At 30.4% G+C, this 22,444-nt stretch overlaps 1 protein-coding gene across 4 annotated transcripts in view; it reads right to left on the bottom strand.

The window, feature by feature from the left end:
* LOC143081712 (uncharacterized) overlaps positions 1-21,407 on the bottom strand; it is a 77,310-nt gene extending 55,903 nt beyond the window's left edge. For 2 of the 4 annotated variants that reach the window (XM_076257453.1, XM_076257462.1), the window contains exon 1: positions 10,385-10,787. In XM_076257453.1, the coding sequence (XP_076113568.1) occupies positions 10,385-10,409 (25 nt within the window). In that variant the 5' untranslated portion in view covers positions 10,410-10,787. Of the gene's footprint in view, positions 1-10,384; positions 10,788-21,259 lie in introns of those variants that run through there. The other 2 variants (XM_076257458.1, XM_076257466.1) reach the window with 2 other exon arrangements.
* Positions 21,408-22,444: the final 1,037 nt, after the last annotated feature.

Below are 22,444 nucleotides of genomic sequence, written 5' to 3'. Positions count from 1 at the left end.
TATAACAAATAACTTGCTGAAATTGTCCTCTTAATCTTAAATATTAATTTTGACATAATTCTATCAATATACATTATATATTTAAGGAATGACTGATAATTTTTTATGTCTATGAAGAAATAACATGACAAATGTGGTGTACACTACTGAATAACCCCCATAGTCTGTTATATAATAAGTGCCCCACCTTTTTAAGTTGATATGGAATATATAGAAAAACATTATAGTCATTCCTTATAACTTTATTCTGAACTCCATATTTAAGGAGTAAATCATGAAAAAAAAACATTGATGATGTCACAGCCACATGACAAAATTCTGTCTATGAGCTGATAGACAAAACTGAAGCTTCCCATATGTATTCAAAAATAAATTATTTATACTATAAAGATCAAAATTGTCATTAATTTAGCATCTTTAAATTTAAGTTAGACAAAAACTACATTTTCAATCACAGTCAATGTACACTTTTTTTAACCTTATAGATAATCAATTGATGGGAAAATTTTCTTATTTCATAGTCCATGAAAATATCGTATATATCCTATTTAACATGCATTACTTGTATCAAATCACATGACATTTTCTTCTTCAATAGTTAATACCCTTGTTACACGCATGATGTTTTTCAATACAGTCCAATAACTAGCCAAACATTACTCTGTGTAAATTTATGTTCTCATGAAAATAATCTTTAATCCTCCGTGATCCTCCCATGGTCTGCATGCATGGTATTCAATCATTCTAATAATAAGTATGAAATTGACCGCAAAAATTTATGAGTTTAAATCCAAGTTAATTAAAGTTAAAGATCTTTGAAACTTTTAATTAATGTTACGGATTAAAATATCAAACCAAAATCTACTTTCAGATACTAATCCACCATTAGGATAAGGACAAATTCAGATCGAATAGCCTTGAGAAAACTAAACCAAACCCTAAAACATGTCTTGAAATGTAGATAAAAATTAGTCCTTTTGACTAAATCATATATAAATAGTAGTTCACGCCTAAATCGTGAAAGTTATCAGGTATGATAAAACAGAAATATTTTAAATCATTATATGAAGATCATGAAATTTTAACATAATTTTGAAAATACAATTTTGAATCTAAACAACCTCAGACAGTCACCAGCATTATACTTTGACCAAAAAATGTATGTTCATGTACCATTTCATATATTGAAACTATCATAACTGTACTGGATAGAGAAATACCATTCATATCAAACAAATTATACTGAAGTTTTTTTTTTCAAATCAATTAATAAATTGTAAATATATCTATCAACATTATAAAAGTGAATGTCATGCAGTGAAAGATGATATATTTCCCAAAATAACAAAATTTGATCTTATAATTATAGTGTATTAAACATATCATTCTATATTATACAATTGTGACATATGTATAATCCCAGATATTCACATGCATTTGAGGCATCTTTATAATCCTAGATCTGCAATACATTTATGGCATATTATGTAACCCAAGATATTCACATATAGTTGTGGCATTATAAATAATTCAATCCCTGATATTTACATACATGATGACCTTCTGCTGTCGTCTGCTCTATGGTCGGGTTGTTGTCTCTTTGACACATTCCCCATTTCCATTTTCAATTTTATGACATAAATTTGTGGCATTTATAATCACATATATTAGTGGCTTCAGTATTTCCAGATGTTCACAACATATAGTCTTGACATGAGGATATCTTTTTTGTATTAATTATGAATTATATTCTGACTTAAAATACTAAATGTTTCAAGACTAACATTTATAAATGATATGTCAATATATGTATCACTGAGCATGAATTGAAAAGTCAATTCCAGAGTGACTAACATTGCTTCAGCGCTAGCAGATCTAAAAACAACCAACACACTTGACAACACATCGATGATGTGATATCACTGTAAAACAAGTGGTAATTACTGGCGATTAGAAGCTAACCCTGTCATTATCAATTAAAGCCAAATAAAAATATATGTGTGGTTCCTACCTTCCCTACTTTTCGTCTTGAAATTAGCCTACCCTATTGATTTTATTGTCATTTTTCATTAAGCACTGTGCTCCCATAGACTCAATGTAAAAAAAAATTTGTAAGGGTTCCGCGGAACCCAGTGTCTCGCCTATTTTTGCTGTAAATCACAGGCTCAACAACAATGAGGAAAAAAATCAATAAAAATATTCCTCTTGTTACTATTTTATGATTGTAAGAAAATCTAAGTCCATTTGAAAGTAAATTACAGAAAAAAACAGAGTAATCTTTTTACAAACTTTACTTCTGGATACAATCTTATGATCATAAATAAGGTTATTTCCAAGTTTGGTACAAACCCAGGATAGTTTAAGAAAGTTATTTAAATTTTAAAAACTTTAACCACAGAGTGAATGTAATGGTTCCCTGCAGAAAAAACTAAGTCCATTTATAAGTAAAATACGGAAAAAATTGAATTTTATTTTTACAAAATTTTCTTCTGGATACTATCTTATGATCATAAACAAGCTTCTGTCCAAGTTTGGTACAAACCCAGGATAGTTAAAGAAAGTTATTAAAATTCTAAAAACTTTAACCACAGAGTGAATGTAATGTTTCCCCGCAGAAAAAACTAAGTCCATTTATAAGTATAAAATACGGAAAAAATGGAATTTTATTTTTACAAAATTTACTTCTGGATATTATCTTATGATCATAAACAAGCTTCTGTCCAAGTTTGGTACAAACCCAGGATAGTTTGAGAAAGTTATTAAAATTCTAAAAACTTTAACCACAGAGTGAATGTTTTGTTTCCCCGCAGAAAAAACTAAGTCCATTTATAGTAAAATACGGAAAAAATGGAATTTTATTTTTACAAAATTTACTTCTGGATACTATCTTATGATCATAAACAAGCTTCTGTCAAAGTTTGGTAGAAATCCAGTATAGTTTAAGAAAGTTATTAAAATTTCAAAAACTTTAACCACAGAGTGAATATTTGTTGACGCCGCCGACGACGCCGACGACGACGGAATGTAGGATCGCTTAGTCTCGCTTTTTCGACTAAAGTCGAAGGCTCGACAAAAAACCATAAAATAAAAAAAATCCCTACCTACCTACCCTAACTTTTTTTCAGATGTAACTGGAACCACACAACCATGGTATGATTGCCCATGAAACAACTATCCGTAATCAATTATAGGCAACTATACAGTGCCTTCAACATTGAGAAAAACCCATAACATTTAATCAGCTATCATACACTGTACATGTATTCAATCTATGGAAAATACAGATAGATATTTCAGACTGGCACACCCATAACCTCCATCAATGAGAAACATACATGTACTTTTTAAAATCAACTAAAACTTCACGGTTGTCCCTTTTAGCTATGTATACTAAGTAAATATATATTTACATGTACTTTTAAAATGGCTCTGGGTATGCAAATCTAGAGATCTAGGTATCTGTCTGTCTAAAACACGAGACACTTAAGTGTCTGATTGTGATGAGTACCACTCATTGACTTAAAAACAGCACAAGACAGACAACAGACAAGTACATCTGCACTTTAAAATTTATCAAATCATTATTTCACTAAATTATTCTCTAACAGTTTTCAAATTCATAAAAAAACAAGACATCAAAATTAAAAAGTTTTTAATCTCCTTCTTTAAAATCAATTTTTGACTGAAATCCAATTACTTTATATTGGATTAGTTTATAATCCCATTAAAATCCCTATATACATAACTTCTTTTTCGACAGGTGTATATAAAAGCAAAATATATATGTAGGATGGAAAATCAAAATTCACTTCAATTAGACATAAAGTTGTTAAAGATTGTCACACGCAAAACTTCAAGTTGAAATCAAGAGTTAATACGCTGACCTGAATTTATTGTTCCCGTAACTCAAATAATTGATCGAAAATGATAGCCGAACAAAGCCGTAGGTCTGTCCCCCATCCTTGAGTAGTCTTATCGTCATATTTTCTTATATTAGAACTTAATGAACTTGAACAAAAATTTAATTATGGAATCATTAGTTTATTGACAGTTAAAGTCTTTCTTGTAATGTCAACATATGACAGAGTTCTTTGTTCCATTACGATTGGTGGCATCTATTGAAATGTTTTAAGTCTACTTATTCATGTGTGAGAAGTCTGAATACCCAAACATTCTCTACCGCCATTAATCAGAGGTCATAATCATCAATTAAAAACATAGCATGATAATGAAACTCAAAAGTATGCTCTTGTTCTCAAGACGTAGCCAAATTATGGGTATTACAATTAAGTGTCTCTTAAATCAGCTCTTGTGCGGCACTCAAGTAAAGTTTATAAGTTTTTCACAAATACATGATCCAGTACCTTAAAATGTTTGCACTAATGTAAATGAGTAGAGTTAAATATAAAGCCAAACGAATTCATACTTGGTCTAAATAAAACGATACTTAAATCGTTATTCAATAAATTTGTTCTACAATGTGACTGATTCTAAAAGTTTTTTATGAACAGATTTTGTATTCTGAATGATCCTTTATTGGGAGTTAAATGTTCTAGATCTGCAACTTTTTATTTTCGTATTTATCTATTTCACTGAACTAAAGTGCAATCTACAACTATTCTTGAACTAAAAAATTCTTTCAGTAAATCAGATTTCTTAAAATCTTATTCAAGAAATTTTTTGTAGCAGGTCATCAAGATAAAATATTTGAAACAATACATTTTGCAATATTAAATTCTCTAAATATTTGTTACTATTGTACTATTTGGCATGACTAGAAGCCATGGATGAGGAAATACCATAAATTGGAATTGTCCGGCTTGTCCTGAAATCTCCTAAAAAAGTCACATAGTGAGTTTGTAATAGCACAACCAGTAGGGACAAGTTCAAAAATGTTCTGAGGAATAGGTTTTTGTATAGTACATTTCCTTGTGAAGAATTTTGATATCTCTACATAACCCTTCAAGAATATGTTTTTTATTCATTTGTTACAAATGATAAATATGCCTTAAACGTCTTCTTATTTGTCAGCAGACATTAAACAAACAATTAAAAATCCTTCTCTTCTAAAATTGGCAATTTGGATATTTCTGAAAGCTCTTTTCATAATATCAGCTTATTTACATTTGAAAATACTTAACCTTAAATGTCCACTTACAAAACTTTACAAAGACTTATAAACTGTTCACATCATAACAAGTAAAATTGAGAATGGAAATGGGGAATGTGCCAAAGAGACAACAACCCGACCATAGAAAAAAACAACAGCAGAAGGTCACCAACAGGTCTTCAATGTAGCGAGAAATTCCCGCACCCGGAGGCGTCCTTTAGCTGGCCCCTAAACAAATATATATACTAGTTCAGGGATAATGAACGCCATACTAATTTCCAAATTGTACACAAGAAACTAAAATTAAAATAATACAAGACTAACAAAGGCCAGAGGCTCCTGACTTGGGACAGGCGCAAAAATGCGGCGGGGTTAAACATGTTTGTGAGATCTCAACCCTCCCCCTATACCTCTAGCCAATGTAGAAAAGGTATACATTGTAGTCCTGATATCAGCATATTTAATTCAATACAGAAGCAGGCACATGTCCAACATTGTCCAATATTTTATATATACCAACACAGTGTGGAATGACAAATTAATTCCAACATCAAATTTATTACTGAGATAAAATCTGTGGTTATTGAAACCCTTCAATGCTATATAAGTTCTAATCATTCAGAATTTACAGATAAAATCCTGGGCCATCCAATAATACAAGTCCTATAATATTTTTATATTGGCTAGATCTATCGGTATTTAGCAATGTTTAGTATAAATATTAAGATTATTACACTTAGAAGAAATCATTAGGACCTGTGACTTAATTATAAGTAGCAATTTTCAAAAATAAGATGTGGTATGAATGCCAATGAGACAACTTGTTAAAAAGAGATGATTGTGTAGAAGGTAACACAGCAAACATAGGTCACTGAATGACTTTCAGCAATAAGATAAACTTTTACCTTTATAGCTTAAGGCTTATAGAAAGCACAAAAGGCCCTGAAATGACAAATAGCAATCATTTCAAACAAGAAAACTAACAGCCGAATTCATGTTCAATCAATAAACAAAACCTATTTATGATATATACAACAACTTAGTCAATTACTTAGTTTAACTTATATCTTAACACACAATTGAGGCAATTGTCCATGTAATTGAATTATTCTAGAACTGTTAATCAAATTGAATCACCTGAGCCTAAAACAACCTGTTTCACTTGACACAAGTATCAAACTTAATACTGCATCACAATGTGATAAATTGTAATCAATAACAGCTGATTAATGATTACAATTACAATTACCCCAAGTCTGCATCACATTAATATTGTGATGGATTTATTATTGATTGCATAACATTAAGGAGAAGTATATATATATTATTTCAGACAATAAATTTCAGCCATATGAGGTCAATAATTAGTTCAGTATGAACATTAGGATATTGCATAGACAACCACTGAGATTCCAGTTGGTTACTTTTAAACCAGATAGAGTATTTCAAGTTTTAAAGCTTAATGTCAAAAGTCTCTGTAGAATATACATGAAAGACCTGATTTAACATTGAGTTGACAACTTGACATCTGAAATCAATTTCACATAATTGAAGAATGCAACACTTGCATTCATTCATCTCATTTTCATCATCAAAACATGGTTGCCCACAGTATGAAGGCTCTTAAAAGTCTTTTATGTTTGTACTTAAAAGTTTAGAACTGAAAATCAATGCAACAATATGCAAAAGCTATGCAAGATTTTCTGCCACAACTTTTAACTTAAGTAAAACTGCAGGATGGAGAGTTGTCTTATTTGCACTCATACCACATCTTTTTACATAGATCTATGAGATCAGGGGTAGACAAAAATATAATCCTAGATGCCATATAGCATGTATAGTGATGGCTGCTTATTCATTCTTAGGTATAAAATGATTTTCATATTTTTGTAAACTCTCAACCCAATTTAAGCAACACAACCCTTATTGTGGCTATACTCTAGAGTTAAACCCACAAGCATTTCCAAGTTTTATATGAAATGTGACCTTGTAACTGTAAATTCAGTCAATATAAAAAAACAGAAAAATAGGAGACAATTTCACAGAAAATTAGAAAAAAGTTATCATCTAAAAGATTCACTTTTGTGACAGTTTGTCAATTGAAGGCTCCACAGTCCATTAATTATGCATAAAAAAGGAAAAAAATTTAACATGCTTTTTGTCAAGTTTAAATAAATAAACATCCAGATGGCATTGTTTACAATCATCTTTTTGTTTAACATTTTAAATTTTCTACTTTTTCAATCAATGTCAAATGATCCAAATCAGACTTATAATCTGACTTTACATATTTTATTATATTGATTACGGAGATTTTCCTCTTAAATCATCTTATGTTTTCAGTGTATTTCCAGTTGCCAAGACCTCACAAAGACAAGCGAACAAAAAAAATTGAAGGATGTTAAAAGAGCCTTTACATTTAGTTTGTGTAAATAACCCATATACATCTGTATATTACAACATAATTTAGTCACACAAACTTGCTCATCCAAATTACCTCAGACAGTAACCTGACACCATACAAAAATCACATTCATAATGCCCAATTTGAGGCCTATAATTATTTTCCTTTCAATTCCTCCAATTTAAATGTTTTTGTAATGTTCCATCATAAATCAATTTGCAATGAAAAAGTACAAGGCTACTTTAAAAATCTAAGGAATTGCTGTACTTTTATGTTAGTTAAAATTGAGATAAAAATATGTCAAAGAAACCAGTATTTTTCCTTGAGGGTTTATGAATATTTTGCCCAAGCATTTTATGTACGTAGTTCCCAAAATTTGAAATTCCTGTATACATGACTACATGATGAAGATACATTTATAAGTTCCCATCCTTGGTGATTTTTGAATACTAGAAGTAAAATTAACCTATGCTGCAGAAATCTCAAACTTGATTTCAGGTCAAAGCTACTAATCTGTAAAACGATTGTAAGTTTATTAAATAATGAAGTTTAACATAGCAAACCCTGGACTTAATTCAATAAAGAATGTCCAACGATTTGAGATTTATCACATTTCAGACATATTAATTGAAAAGTTGAATATTAAAACATGATGAATATTTGTCATAATATATTTGCTTTCCTCACTCAATATGATAAGAAATAACACAACTGTCTATTGGTATCTGAGGACCACTAACCATGATAAAATATCCCTTGTCCGCCCTGGTCGTGTTGGGTAGCAAAACAATCTCACCAAACATTGTTATGGGACATTCAAAATTTACATAGATGTTTTATTAAATTTCATGTTTATTATTGAAGTCAATGATTTTTTCAAAATTTTCAATTGGTCATGTTGTCACATATATTCTGACAGTATAAAATTTAAACTCTTTGACAATTTTACAAAAAAAAAAGACAAAAACTTCTAAAAAAAGAGGTGTTTTATTTGAATTCTGTCCAAAAGCATGATCAATTGTCCCAATATTTTGGATCAAGAATTCTTTTTATCAAACCAAAACATTTTCAACAATTAAACTTACAAGTTTCACCTTAAGTGTTTACATAACATTTATAACTTCAAGATTAAATGTTTACAATTTAAAAAGGTTAATGTTATTTTCCTTATCTACTAATTTTATTTGACATATGGTGCCTTTTAATCATGTTAGTACTTGGAAATACATGTAGCTCCAATAACACTCCATTGAATACATTGTCTACATGTATAGGCTATTATTTAAGAGATCATTCATAATGTATTATAACCAAGATGACCATGGCTTGATTCAACCCCTTTAAACTAACTTAATTTATGGGTATCTCTGAAGACAATTACACATAGCTTCAATAGCACTTCATTTAATACATATGGTCTATAAGCTACATGTAGAAAAGAGATCATTCATAATGTACTATAACCAAGATGACCATGGCTTGATTCAACCACTTTAAACTGACTTAATTTATGGGTATCTCTGAAGACAATTACACATAGCTTCAATAGCACTTCATTTAATACATATGGTCTATAAGCTACATGTAGAAAAGAGATCATTCATAATGTACTATAACCAAAATGACCATGGCTTGATTCAACCCCTTTAAACTAACTTAATTTATGGGTATCTCTGAAGACAATTACACATAGCTTCAATAGCATTTAATTTAATACATATGGTCTATAAGCTACATGTAGAAAAGAGATCATTCATAATGTACTATAACCAAAATGACCATGGCTTGATTCAACCCCTTTAAACTGATTTAATTTACTGGTATCTCAGGGGACAATTAGACGTAGCTCCAATAACACTTCAGTTAATACATATTGTCTATAAGCTACATGTAGAAAAGAGATCATTCATAATGTACTATAACCAAAATGACCATGGCTTGATTCAACCCCTTTAAACTGATTTAATTTACTGGTATCTCAGGGGACAATTAGACGTAGCTCCAATAACACTTCAGTTAATACATATTGTCTATAAGCTACATGTAGAAAAGAGATCATTCATAATGTACTATAACCAAGATGACCATGGCTTGATTCAACCTCTTTAAACTGATTTAATTTACTGGTATCTCAGTAGACATTACATATTTAAACTGTTTACTTTACCAAAATTTGCATAAGAGCCTAGAGGCTAATTTTATAACACCTATACATGTACTAATATAACTGTATGGTCTTTGGTAAACAGTATATTGTTTACATGCACCCTAAAATAGGGTAATGATGGCTTGAAGTCGGGTATAATTCTTCAAAGTTCAGTTTCAGTTCATTTCAAAATGTCTTTATTCTTTCATGATATATGACATATTAATGGTGAGGAAAATAACACATTTATGTTACATGTATATGTGTATGTATAAAACACAATCACGACAATAAAATATCTATAAACTCTTAAAAAATGCAAAAAAAAAATCATGTTGACACATTCAAAACTATAATTTACACTTAATATAAAGTGATTGGAACTTAATGGCATCCAAGAAAAAAAACATAAGGAAAATGTTTAAACTTTCAATTCATAATGTAATTTGTTTAAAATTAATATCAATAAAATGTGCCTATTTCATGCAAAAATGTAATGTAGACATATATCCAAATGTTTGGTTTTTTTTTCAGTTTGAGAAGAAAAAAAAAGAGAACATTGTTTAACTTTTAAAGAATATTATGCTCATTTTGAAAACATTATTCAGTGGATCTTCATGCAAATGTAACCTACTTTTTTTTGTCAACAATTGCACACTTATCAACAATGTTATTCAGGTGTTATATGCAAAGGTAACTTTAGATCTTATATAACTATTAATACCTGCAACTGATCTTTTCCGTCCCATTTTAATATCCTTTCATATATAATGCACTAAAATCCATAATCCAAATGAAAGATTCATGTTACAATGTCTATAAAGACTTTTATTAAAAAACTTTCTCATATGAAATTCACCTTACGACTATGGACAAGTCAAGTCGTATCAACAGTTTTAAATTGAAGTATATAGATTTATTCACAAAATCTCATAAGAACCTGTTACACGCTGGGCTCTTAAATCCGACAAAACATGTATTATCTCTTAAAAGATTCATAGGCTAGCTGATATCTTAATCCTCTGTCCACGAACCAAGTTAAAGATCCAAAATTTATTGACCTAACAAGCCTGATCTCCTGCGCGCTTTTTACAAAACAAATTATTTAATCGTCGCTTTAATCTCCAAGTTTTTGTCCGTCCGGCATTATTGATGTTTATCAACGTAATATTTGAGCTATTACCAACAAAGACCGTCAATAAGAAATAACGGATGGGTTTATTGGGGCGGACTGTTTACACAAAATGGTTGAGTTGACAGGTACGACCTACCGTAAACATATATAGTATACCCCATTAAATTGAACTAAATTTGAAACCCATGAGTGAGCTTTGGTTTTTTAATAACAAAGCTTCAAACCCTTGATTGATGGTTTACAGTAGTTGAATTTAAAAGCATGTACTAATTCATTGTAAAGATATTAATTTCAACATTGGACAATTCAAAACTTTTTGGAGATTTAGAATTAAAGTATCAGTAACATTGTAAAAGTACTTCTTTTTTGCTTATTCATTTATCTTCTGATACAATTTCAGATTAACTTTCACCCTATGACTGTTTGTTTTTTTGCCTCATTTTCGAGGGCCCTCATGGGGTTTTTGATTATGTGATTACTTGGCCGTTTTTTTAATGATTATTTGATTATTAAGCCAAATATTTCATGATTATTTGATTACCTAGGACTGTATTTTTAGTTTATGATTATTTGATTACTAAAGATAAGCAAATATTTAATGATTATGTGATTATATTGGCAAAAAAATGGTGATTATGTGATTACTAGGACCCCCCATGAGGGGCCTCATTTTCTGGTTGTTAATCTTTTTCAACATTTTGATTGATACTCATAATAGAGCTTGAACTACAAATGTTACATGTACATGTATGCATAACAATTTGTTTAGACTTTTAAAAGAAAAAAATATCTTCAAGTTCAAATTTTTGGTTATTTCACTCATAGCTGAGTTTTCACTTCCGTAATTTATTCATTACAATGAATATATAAATTTAATATTTATTCAGGTTGAATGACCTATAAATTTTTTGGTAATGGTAATATATACTTTTAATATAAATTTCACTGTCAAGGAAACACACAATTTTACACAATTTTGGTCATTTTGAGATACAGCTCGTTTTCCAAACTATCGAAATGATTCACATGTGATTCATAGCATCAACAATCTTGAATCACTGTGCAGGTTTTTCATTTTATGTTTTACTTTTACTAAACTTATTCTAGAGAGGCAAAGGGAAGGACGGATTGAAAAGCAAAACTGGTGAAATACCACAACATTTTGTACTAGTACCAAGTCAGGCTTTCTGGACCTTGTGTTGGTTTTTAATGTGTCTTTGCTTGAATGCCATTTTTTTTGGCAGAGTAGAGTTTTGGTGGTACGATGGTGTGGTAAGTTGTATTGTCGGTTTGTCCAGGGTTTTTTTTATACATCATGTAATCTGATATTCTTTTTTATGTATAAATTATTCGCAGCCAAATATATGTACATGTATAATATCCACATTTCTTAATAGACATAGACATGTCGTAAATGTTTTAAATAATATTCTTCTGTTTCAAACACATAGTTAACATCATGAACATGGTTAACCAAAAATTCATCAATTAGTATCTTATCAAATTTTTAAAATGGAGGTTCAATAATTTTATCTTCTTCATATATCTACCACACATTTTCAGGTGACAGATTATTACTGGTATTTAGTGGTCCTGGTACAAGCGTGTTGTTTTAACAATGTCCACTGTGTTTTATTAATAGACCCCACATGGGGCGATGTCAATACTTGAACATGTCAAAATGTCAACATTTAAACACTTCCAAGAGATAAACCTCTTTTTCTTCGATCAATTGAAGAAATATTTACAATAACAGCGGGTCAAGTAGCTCTTAAAAACTGAATTCAGGACTTAAATGTGGATAAATAATATCGGACTTAAAGTTGAAATGGATTGTAATTTAGGCGCAGCTGGTCACTGACTGGACATGCTAGACAAACTGACCTGCGTTAATTACATGAATGAGCAACTGTCTCTTCTTATCATTATTCAAGACTGTGTAGATTGGTCATCTTGACGTCTTTTGATTATTTGTGTTCTTGGGTTGTTGTCTCAAATTAGCGGATCTTTGTTGGATATATGTACATTGTAGTCAGCTTATTAGCAATCATATCAAATCTCCTTGATTACATGTACATGTATATATCAGTTGACAACTTTGTACATATTCGTGTGTTCTAATTTCCCCGGGTTATATTCTTTAACTGGGTTACTGTTTACCCTTCTCCTAGCATGTCAGATCATGTCATGGTGAGTAGGAAATCAGAAAAAGAATGCAGATTATCTGGTTCTGCTTTTAAAGATCGGGAGATTTAGTTGAAAGCTTTAAATGTATGTTCCACTTGATTTTCAAAGATATAGTAAGAATTTAAACACACAGCCAAACCCCACTATTCTTGTTTTAATGGTTATAAGCATTGTGTATAAGTTTCATAACATTTGGTTATGGCAAACTTACTTTAGAGAACAGAAATACAAATTTTGGGATGCAATTCCTGACACTAACAGATGGATATACAAACAGACAAGGGTAGAACTAAATGCCCCCTTAAACAATCTAGGGTTGGGGCATAAAACAAATGTATTATACATGATATAATGAAGGAAAATATGCACATTTGAAAAAAAAAATTTAACACATGTAGACCTGTATTACATTAGCAAAATATTAGTCCTTGAATATGAAGATCAAACTAAAAACTACAATATGCACCCACACATGTCTATAATATGACATTAATACATGTACCTCTCTTTAGAATATTCTTACGTCAGAATAGGTGCAAAACAACTTTGTATTTAAATCATCATAAAAGTAGTGAAATACAAAATGTACACATCCAAAACACATAAAATGGGTTGGTAAAAGAATGTCATTCATTCACTATACTTAAACACAATCTGCAGGGGGCAAGATTAACAAATTATGTCCCTTCATGATTTAATTTAAAAAGAGTACTGCAAAATATACTGCAGTTATAAAATGACTGTCAAATTCAGGGCCAAAGAACTATATCAGTAAAGAGTGCTCAGAACATGACAAAAGTTCATTGTACAAGACTGTTTTTATTATACACACAAAAAACAAATATTTATTTAGAACTTACATTATAACACTGTTATAAAGATCTGTTCAAAAGCGCACAACAGAAACTTGTGTAAATAACAAATCTTTCAATATCTGATGTGGTCGTTCAAAAATGATTTATATCATGTGTTAAAAAACATTCTGGATCTTACAAATGAAATCAATTTTAGGATAAACACTCAGACTGTTCATTTTGTTAACGACAAAAGAACTAGAATAGTAGGTTAATTCGGTTTTTCAACAAAAAAGTACATATATTATGAGGAAATAGATTAACTTTGACTTGTATTTTTTTAAAAGATAACTGTTTCATTCAGTATGGCACAAATTAATATAAGGTTCCTATATTAACATGTACATGTATAACACAATTTAGATTACAATAGAAAGTCTATTCTAAAAAATACTTTTAAACAGTAACCAATATATTTGGTTTCTAATTTTAATAATGTTCATGATGTTATTTTCTCAATTCTACATACATGTACAAAAATCGAAAGATGTTTTTAATAGCAACAAGGACAAAAAAGACTTAACAAAAAGTAAATTAATTTGTTTATTGGGAGTTAGTTTTTTCATTCTACATGTACTAAGGCCAAATAAAAATATATGTGTGGTTCCAGTAACCCTACCGTCCCTACTTTTTCGGCTTAAAAATAGCCTACCCTAATGATTTTATTGTCATTTTTCATTAAGCACTGTTAAAGTCAGAATGTTGCTCCCATAGACTCAATGTAAAAAAAAAACCATAAAATAAAAAAAAATCCCTACCTACCTACCCTAACTTTTTTTCAGATGTAACTGGAACCACACATACTTTTTTATTTGGCCTAAATACACAAATACTGTTTTTTTTTAAAAAAGATAGAAAATACATTTATTAGACATGTTAGATACATTATATATCTTTTGGCTGAATCTATGTTGTAATATATTCCTTTATAATACTCAAGGTTCATAGTCATGACGGTACAAATGTACCTGATTGCAGTATTGTTCTGGAGCAGTTCAATAATTTTCCTTAACAAGCTAGGAGTTTGAGTCTAGAATATATCAATTACAAAATGTGCATGCATGTAGATGCCAATTAACCGAATAGAGAAATCTTTGCACATCTTTAATTAATTAACACTGTTTAATTAAAAAAATATGTTTGTGCATCATTTCCTGGACCAGAGATGGTCACCATAATCACATTCATTGCACAACTTTTTGCCAAGGACATTTAAATGCCTAAATCAATATCTAATTCCAATTTAAATTTTCAAATTATACTCTGTAAATAAAACATGACGGAATGAACACGACGAAAGAAAATTTGCTCCGACACAAAAGTAATATTAGTGTATTTAAATGTGGTTCTTGACATTATAGTTGTGCAAATCGATCAGAGATATGATCAGATGATTGACATTTATTCATTTTGATGGGAAAAAAACGCAAGACTAGGAATAATTCATCGAAAACAGGTTTGACCCCACCAAACAAAGCCGCGTCCAAAATGGCGACTCACAATCAAAACATTTCAGATGTTCTCACTCAAGCACACGAATCACTTCACGGATCATATATTGATCAACCAGAAAACACAAACAATATTCAAATGAGTTCTAAAGACCAAACATTTACATGTAGTCCAAATATTCCACTACAATGTCCGAGCCGGCCGATGTTACAGAGCACCCCCCTCCCGGGTATACCAAACGGTCCACCACAGCAAATATTGGTGCCAAACTTTTTACCTCCACCTCCACCTATACCATCAGACGTCCCAGCACATCTTTCACAACAAATGATATTCAATAATATCAATGACACTAACCAACGTATCCAACGACTTGAAATGACATTAAATCAAAGGTTAGCAAAGCTAGATATGTTAGATGTGTTAGATGCCAGGCTTGGAAATTTCGAAAGAAATATCTCTTCAATGAAAACAGAAATCGAAAACATTAAAACAGTTCAACAAAATCAATCCAAAATACTACAAAATGAAGAACAGCATCATCATAATGTTGAAGAAAGGGTCAGACAGTTAGAACAAAATAATATGGGTCTTGAAAGGGAAAACTACGAAATTTCGGAAAGACTTCTAGAACTCAAAACCCACTCAATGAAATACAATTTAATTTTTGCTGGCATTCCAAATGTTCATGGGTATGAAGAAAACACCGAAAATGTACTTCGTGATTTTCTTAATTACGAGCTGGGTATTGCTGATTCAAATAATGTCTCCTTTCAAAATGTACACAGACTCGGTGAACGACAGGATGGAAAACATAGAAGTATAATTGCGCGTTTCACATCCTATAATGACCACGAAAGAGTTAGAAAAGCTGCAGTCGATAAATTGAAAAATAAACATGAATTTTCAGTGTATCAACAGTACCCACGAGAAATTTACGAGAGACGTAAGCAACTCATACCGAAGCTTAAAGAATTTCAACGTCAGAAGAAGAAAGTCAAACTTGTTTATGATAAGCTATATGTCGACGGCCAGCTCTATAACGAATTTCATCCTCATCAAGAGAATTACACAATACCTGGACAACCGGTGCGCTCGAATAATGAAAGTTAGTACAACACATCAGACAAAAATAAAGGTCATTCTACTGACAATTGTAATCAACTCAAAGTTACCTTTCTAAATGTATGTGGAATTAAGTCGAAATTGTTGAACCCTGATTTTGAACTGCTTATCAAACAATATGATATCTCAATTTTTGTAGAGTCTAAAACTGATGAACTTGACCATTTGAATTTACCAGATGATTATACTTTTGTAGCCAAACACAGAAAAAAATGTAACAAAAAGTCTGGTGGTATAATAATTATTTATAAAAAAAGTTTGTCAACATTTTTGAAATTTTTAAAATCAGAGTCAGAATTTGTTTTATGGGTTGAAATTTTTAAAGACCCTACACAACTTCATAATTTGAACTCTTCTGTTTTACTTGGTTGTTTATATATTCCACCTGAATTTTCTAAATATTCATCAGATGAAGCCTTCACCGAAGTGGAAGAAGAACTGTTAAAATTTTCAAAAAATACTGAAAAAGTTGCTTTGGTCGGCGATTTTAATTCAAGAACCAGAAAATTAAGTGACATTGTTGAAATAGATGAACACTTATTTGAGATTTTAGACATTGATAATGAAGTGACAAACGATCAAAATTTTATGTTATATAATCTTATGACAGAAAAAGGTATTCCTACTGAAAGATTTAGTTTAGATAATACACGTGTCAATAAATATGGTAAAAAACTTGTGGAACTATGTAAACGATGTTCAATTTGTATTGCAAATGGTCGTATTGGTAAAGACAAATGTATTGGTAAAACTACTTGCAAAGATGCAAGCCTCGTTGATTATTTAATTGTATCTCCGCATTTATTTGATGAAATTGTAGATTTTGAAGTAATTGAATTCAATCCCATGTTCTCTGATGTGCATTGTCGATTACATTTCTCGATTGACAGTGCACCTACAGTGGCACTAAAGACAGAACAAAATAATAATAAAGGTAATACTTACATCAAATGGAACCCTCAAAAGGCACCCGAGTTTGAACAGATGCTCAGTGATGACACAGATCAAGTATTACAACAGGTGAACGGTGTGCTCGATCATGTAAATATCGACGATGTCACGCCTGAACAGATTAACGGTATATTGCATGATATTGGTAGCTCATTGATGAATACCGCATCTTCTGTCTTTGGTTCGAGAAAAGGAAAGCAAGAAAAACGAAGTGATTTTAAACCGTGGTTTAATACTGACTGTAAGATAAAACGTAATGAATTTCACAAAGCCAGGGATTCTTACTCAAAACGCATGACAACTGAAAATAAAGACTCCATGAATAAAATAGCAAAGGAGTACCGAAAGGTTCTGAACACAAATTTCAAAGATCACTCTGAGAAATGTTCCAATGAGCTTAGGTCTTTATCTAGATCGGACACTAAAGCATTCTGGAAAACATTACATAAATATTCTAGTAGGCGAAAAGAAAATCCTGATATAGATATTGAACTATTTTATGAATATTTCAAAAAATTAAACGCTGGTGACTTTGTCGGTGATGATGAAGAGGAGGACTTTAATATAAACGATGTTTGTAATAATCCAATTTGTGATGAGATCTTAAACGGAGTCATAACTGAACTAGAAGTTAGTGAAGCTATAAAAGGCTTAAAAAACAATAAAGCACCGGGCTTGGACAAAATTTTGAACGAATATTTGAAACATTCGCCTCCTAGTCTAGTATCTATCTATTGTAAATTGTTCAATATCATTTTGAATACAGGTATTATACCTGAAAATTGGACTTCTGGTATTATTAAACCAGTTTTCAAAAACAAGGGTTGCAAAATTGATCCTGATAACTATAGAGCAATTACTCTCATCAGTTGCCTTGGGAAACTTTTTACGTGCATTATAAATACTAGACTGAATATTTTTTCTAATGAACTGAATATTATATCTGAGAACCAGACTGGATTCCGTAAGGGATATTCTACACAAGATAATATTTTTGTATTACATGCACTTATTGAACTGTATTTTTCTTTTGGGAAGAAACTCTTTTGTACATTTGTGGATTTTAGAAAGGCATTCGATACTGTTTGGCGTACAGGGCTGTGGAAAAAATTACAAAAAAGTGAAATCAAAGGGAAATGTTTTAAAGTTGTGTATAATATGTACAGTGGCATTAAGTCTTGTGTTCAATTTAATGACTCTCAGTCAGAATTCTTTCCATGTCTAACAGGTGTTAGACAGGGGGAGAATTTATCGCCTTTTCTCTTCTCGATCTTTTTAAATGATCTTGAAGACTACTTTTGTCAGCTTGATGGACTGCCCTTAGAGTTAATTAAAGAGAAACTTGAAAGTGAATTACATATTTTTTATAAAATTTTCATTGTATTATATGCTGATGACACAGTTATCTTAGCAGAGAGTAAAGATAGTTTACAAAAAGCTCTTGATGTATTTCAGTCTTATTGTTCATTGTGGAAACTACAAGTAAATGTAAATAAAACCAAGGTTATCATCTTCTTTAAAAGAAAAGTAAACCACAATTTCAGTTTTACATTACAAGGTCAAATTCTTGATATTGTAGATACATATCCTTACCTAGGTGTTATATTTAAATATAATGGTACATTTATTGAGACAAAAAAAAAACTTGTAGAACAAGCAGAAAAGGCAATGTTTTGTGTTTATAAACTTATCAGAAATGAGTCTATACCTGTTGATATCCAATTAAAGCTTTTTGACTCGATGATAGAACCAATTTTATTGTATGGTTCAGAAATCTGGGGATACGAAAACCTCAAAACTATTGAGCAAATCCATTTGAAGTTTTGTAAAAGAGTACTCAAAGTAAGGAACACTACGCCAAATTTTATGGTTTTAGGTGAGCTTGGGAGATTTCCCCTCGAAATTAAAGTTAAACTTAGAATGGTATCTTTCTGGACAAGACTTGTACAAAATGATACTAAACTAAGTAGTATTTTATATCAACTGATGTTATCCTTACAAAGTAAAACTAAATATACTTTCAAATGGATTAAATATGTAGAAACTATTTTTGATGAAGTTGGGATGAGTTACATTTTTAAAAACCAGTATGCATTTTGTGATAAAATTGTTGTGAAGCAAATTTTATTGATCAGTTTATACAAAAGTGGTATAGTGATATACAAAACTCCTCCCGTGGCCTCTTTTATTCGATATTCAAAAAACAGTTTTGTTTGGAAAGTTACTTATTGAGACTTAGTGAGTTTAATCGAACGTGGTTAACCAAACTGCGTACATCTAATTTACATTTACCTATAGAAACTGGTCGTTGGTTCAATATCCCAAGGGAAGAAAGAACATGTAACTTATGTACAAATGGTATTGGAGATGAATTCCATATTATGTTTATATGTAAAAATGAAAATATTGTTTTATTAAGAAACAAGTACATACCTATGTACTACACTGCTCACCCGAGCATTATCAAGTTTGAAGGTTTACTCTCTTATTGTAATACTGAACTATACAAAAAGCTATCATTGTTCATCAGAAAAGTTAATGTATTTCTTTGATTTATGTCATATCGATCCATATATATATATTGTATATCCTTTTCTCTAAAATCATTCACACTGTTTGGTTCTAATGAGCTGTATATATTGATTTAAATATGTTTAATCGTTCTTCTGTCATGTTGTTTGCATATATTGTATTATATATTTGACCTCATGTTACACGTTTATATGTGTCTGAGTGTTTTCTAATAAATCGTAAATCGTAAATCGTAAATGCCTTCATTAATTTTCTTTAGGTGTTTAACTTTTAAAAATATTTATGATGTTGTGAAAACTACATGGAGTTATAGTAGTAAATGGAAAATTCAATAGTAATTATTTCCTTTTTATAAAATAATTTTCATCTTTAGACACACAACTTTGTTTTATTGCTTTTTATATGAAATGTATGACATTGTCAGAATTGAGGAAAATCAATTTCCCTTGAAAAGACTCATTGATAACAAAATCATAAATTTCGTCACAAACTTCTATATCTTTGCATGGTTCTGCATTTTATATTACGATTTAATATCTGCCAGGATTAAAATATTCAGGTAAAATCCATTACAACTTAGATAAAAGATATAATACATCATGCATGTGTCATGTAGGGAGACACTAGCTCAATAAATTGGTATCAAACATTTACACACATCAGCTCATAGAAAAGAAAACAGTATTCATAAATTTTATTTGATAAATTTTATAATCATGTGTGTCAAAGGCTTTTGAAGAGGCTCACAAAAGAACCTGACTTAAAACTTGGAAAACAGCAACTAAATTGATACACACAATGTACTTAAGGTACTTAAACTCTAATCCCTGACTATGTATTTTTTAAAAGGTTACTGTAAGACAAATACTCATCATTTCTTTACATGTAAATGACACTAAATTATTTGTATATATCTTTAATAAATGTACACTATATACATGTAAAATGTAGTCTTTCAATTCATGTGCCAAACTTGGAAAAGAAATGGTTCATGCTGGCCAAAATTTACTGATCAGGTTATGTGTTTTTAACACTTCATTTTTTTTTTTTATTATTGGCAAACAAGAAAAATACAAAATTAGATTTTAAAAATCTTTTATATTTAAAATATTTTCTCCTGTAAAAACAACATAATTTCATAAATACACATTTCGACTATGATAAGCTATCAGAATTGATAATAATTTGACATTTTAAAAAATATCCATTTTTAACGTTAAATTCAATGTTCAAAGACTAAATGTCTAAAATTACGGATTACGTGAACATTGCATTTACCGCTTATTGCATATTTACCGTTGTAACACGGCTACAGGTAATGAACAGGTAAAAAATACTGTGACCAAGTGATGATTGTACTTACCTCAGTATCATTTCGTTTAAACTCCAAAAAGAAAATGTTTGTTGTTAAAATCCTATATATTTAACACTAAATTAGTTTTCAGTTACTTTGTTTTTGTCTGCATTGTAAACCATGTGTATCGCCATTTTAGCATATCACGTGATTACGCTAACTGATAACGAGGCCAGTATCAAAGGAAACTTCTTACCGTAAATGTTGGAATACACATTCGTCAAAATTCGACTGGTTATTATTTGAGATTTTTTCTCTTAGTTTCAAAAACTGCAACCGGGCAGCTTAGAATCTAGTCTCAGTTTACAAATGACGAATTTTTCTATAATGTTTAAAGAAATTTATATGTCCTATATTATTTTCTTAGTGGGGGAGGGCTGGAAAAAGTAGATCTAACTGTCATATATGGGCGTTTTTCAATAAAAACGTATTTTCTTGTCCTAGCCACTTTAAAAAAAAATGTGTTTGGTCTTTGCAAGTATTTTTTTTTTTTTTGCAGTCAGTACATTGAATTAGATTTAACATTTTTAAGCAAAGAAACAGTAAATTTTTTAAAGGGATTGCTAAGTTTACATGATTGATTCCTGAATGGTCCAAAATGTCCCTAGACCGCCTGTTCAACATTCATACTCTAAAATATCGTAAAAAAATGTAGAAATAAATGTTATTTTTACTTAATATAAGTTCTTTAATAATTCAAAAGTACGTTTAGAGCCAACATATTATAATAAACAGCTTTTAACATAGGATTTTTAATTTCAGAAGGTGTGTCCCTAACAAAATGTCCACTACGAAACGAAGTCATTAAAATTTGCTAATAAACCGTTTTATAAAATCAATGTAATTTTTGTTTGCAAGAGATATAAACATTAGGGTCTTACAAAAGAAGTCATGCTTTTATAACGGCGATTAAATTGTTGGTAAAAAAAATTGAGCACATCAAATGGACCAGAGTGATACCGTATTTTTGTAAATGTCCACTACGAAACGGGTCAAATCTCCATCAGTATCTGGTTTTAAAATTATGAAAAAAATATCAGTGTGCTTTGATGAATACAATCAGTCTTGTTACTTTTGCAATAAAGGGATTGTGGGAAAAAAATAAAACATGTGAATATGTCCCCTACGAAACGGTCACCTACGAAACAAGTATGGGAGACAAACGTTTCGTAGGGGACACTACCACTACCATGC

Source organism: Mytilus galloprovincialis, chromosome 1 (genome assembly GCF_965363235.1).
Source record: "Mytilus galloprovincialis chromosome 1, xbMytGall1.hap1.1, whole genome shotgun sequence".
Classification (NCBI taxonomy): Eukaryota; Metazoa; Mollusca; class Bivalvia; order Mytilida; family Mytilidae; genus Mytilus; species Mytilus galloprovincialis.
Note: the sequence above shows the minus strand (reverse complement) of the source record. Positions and strands in the feature narration are given on the sequence as shown.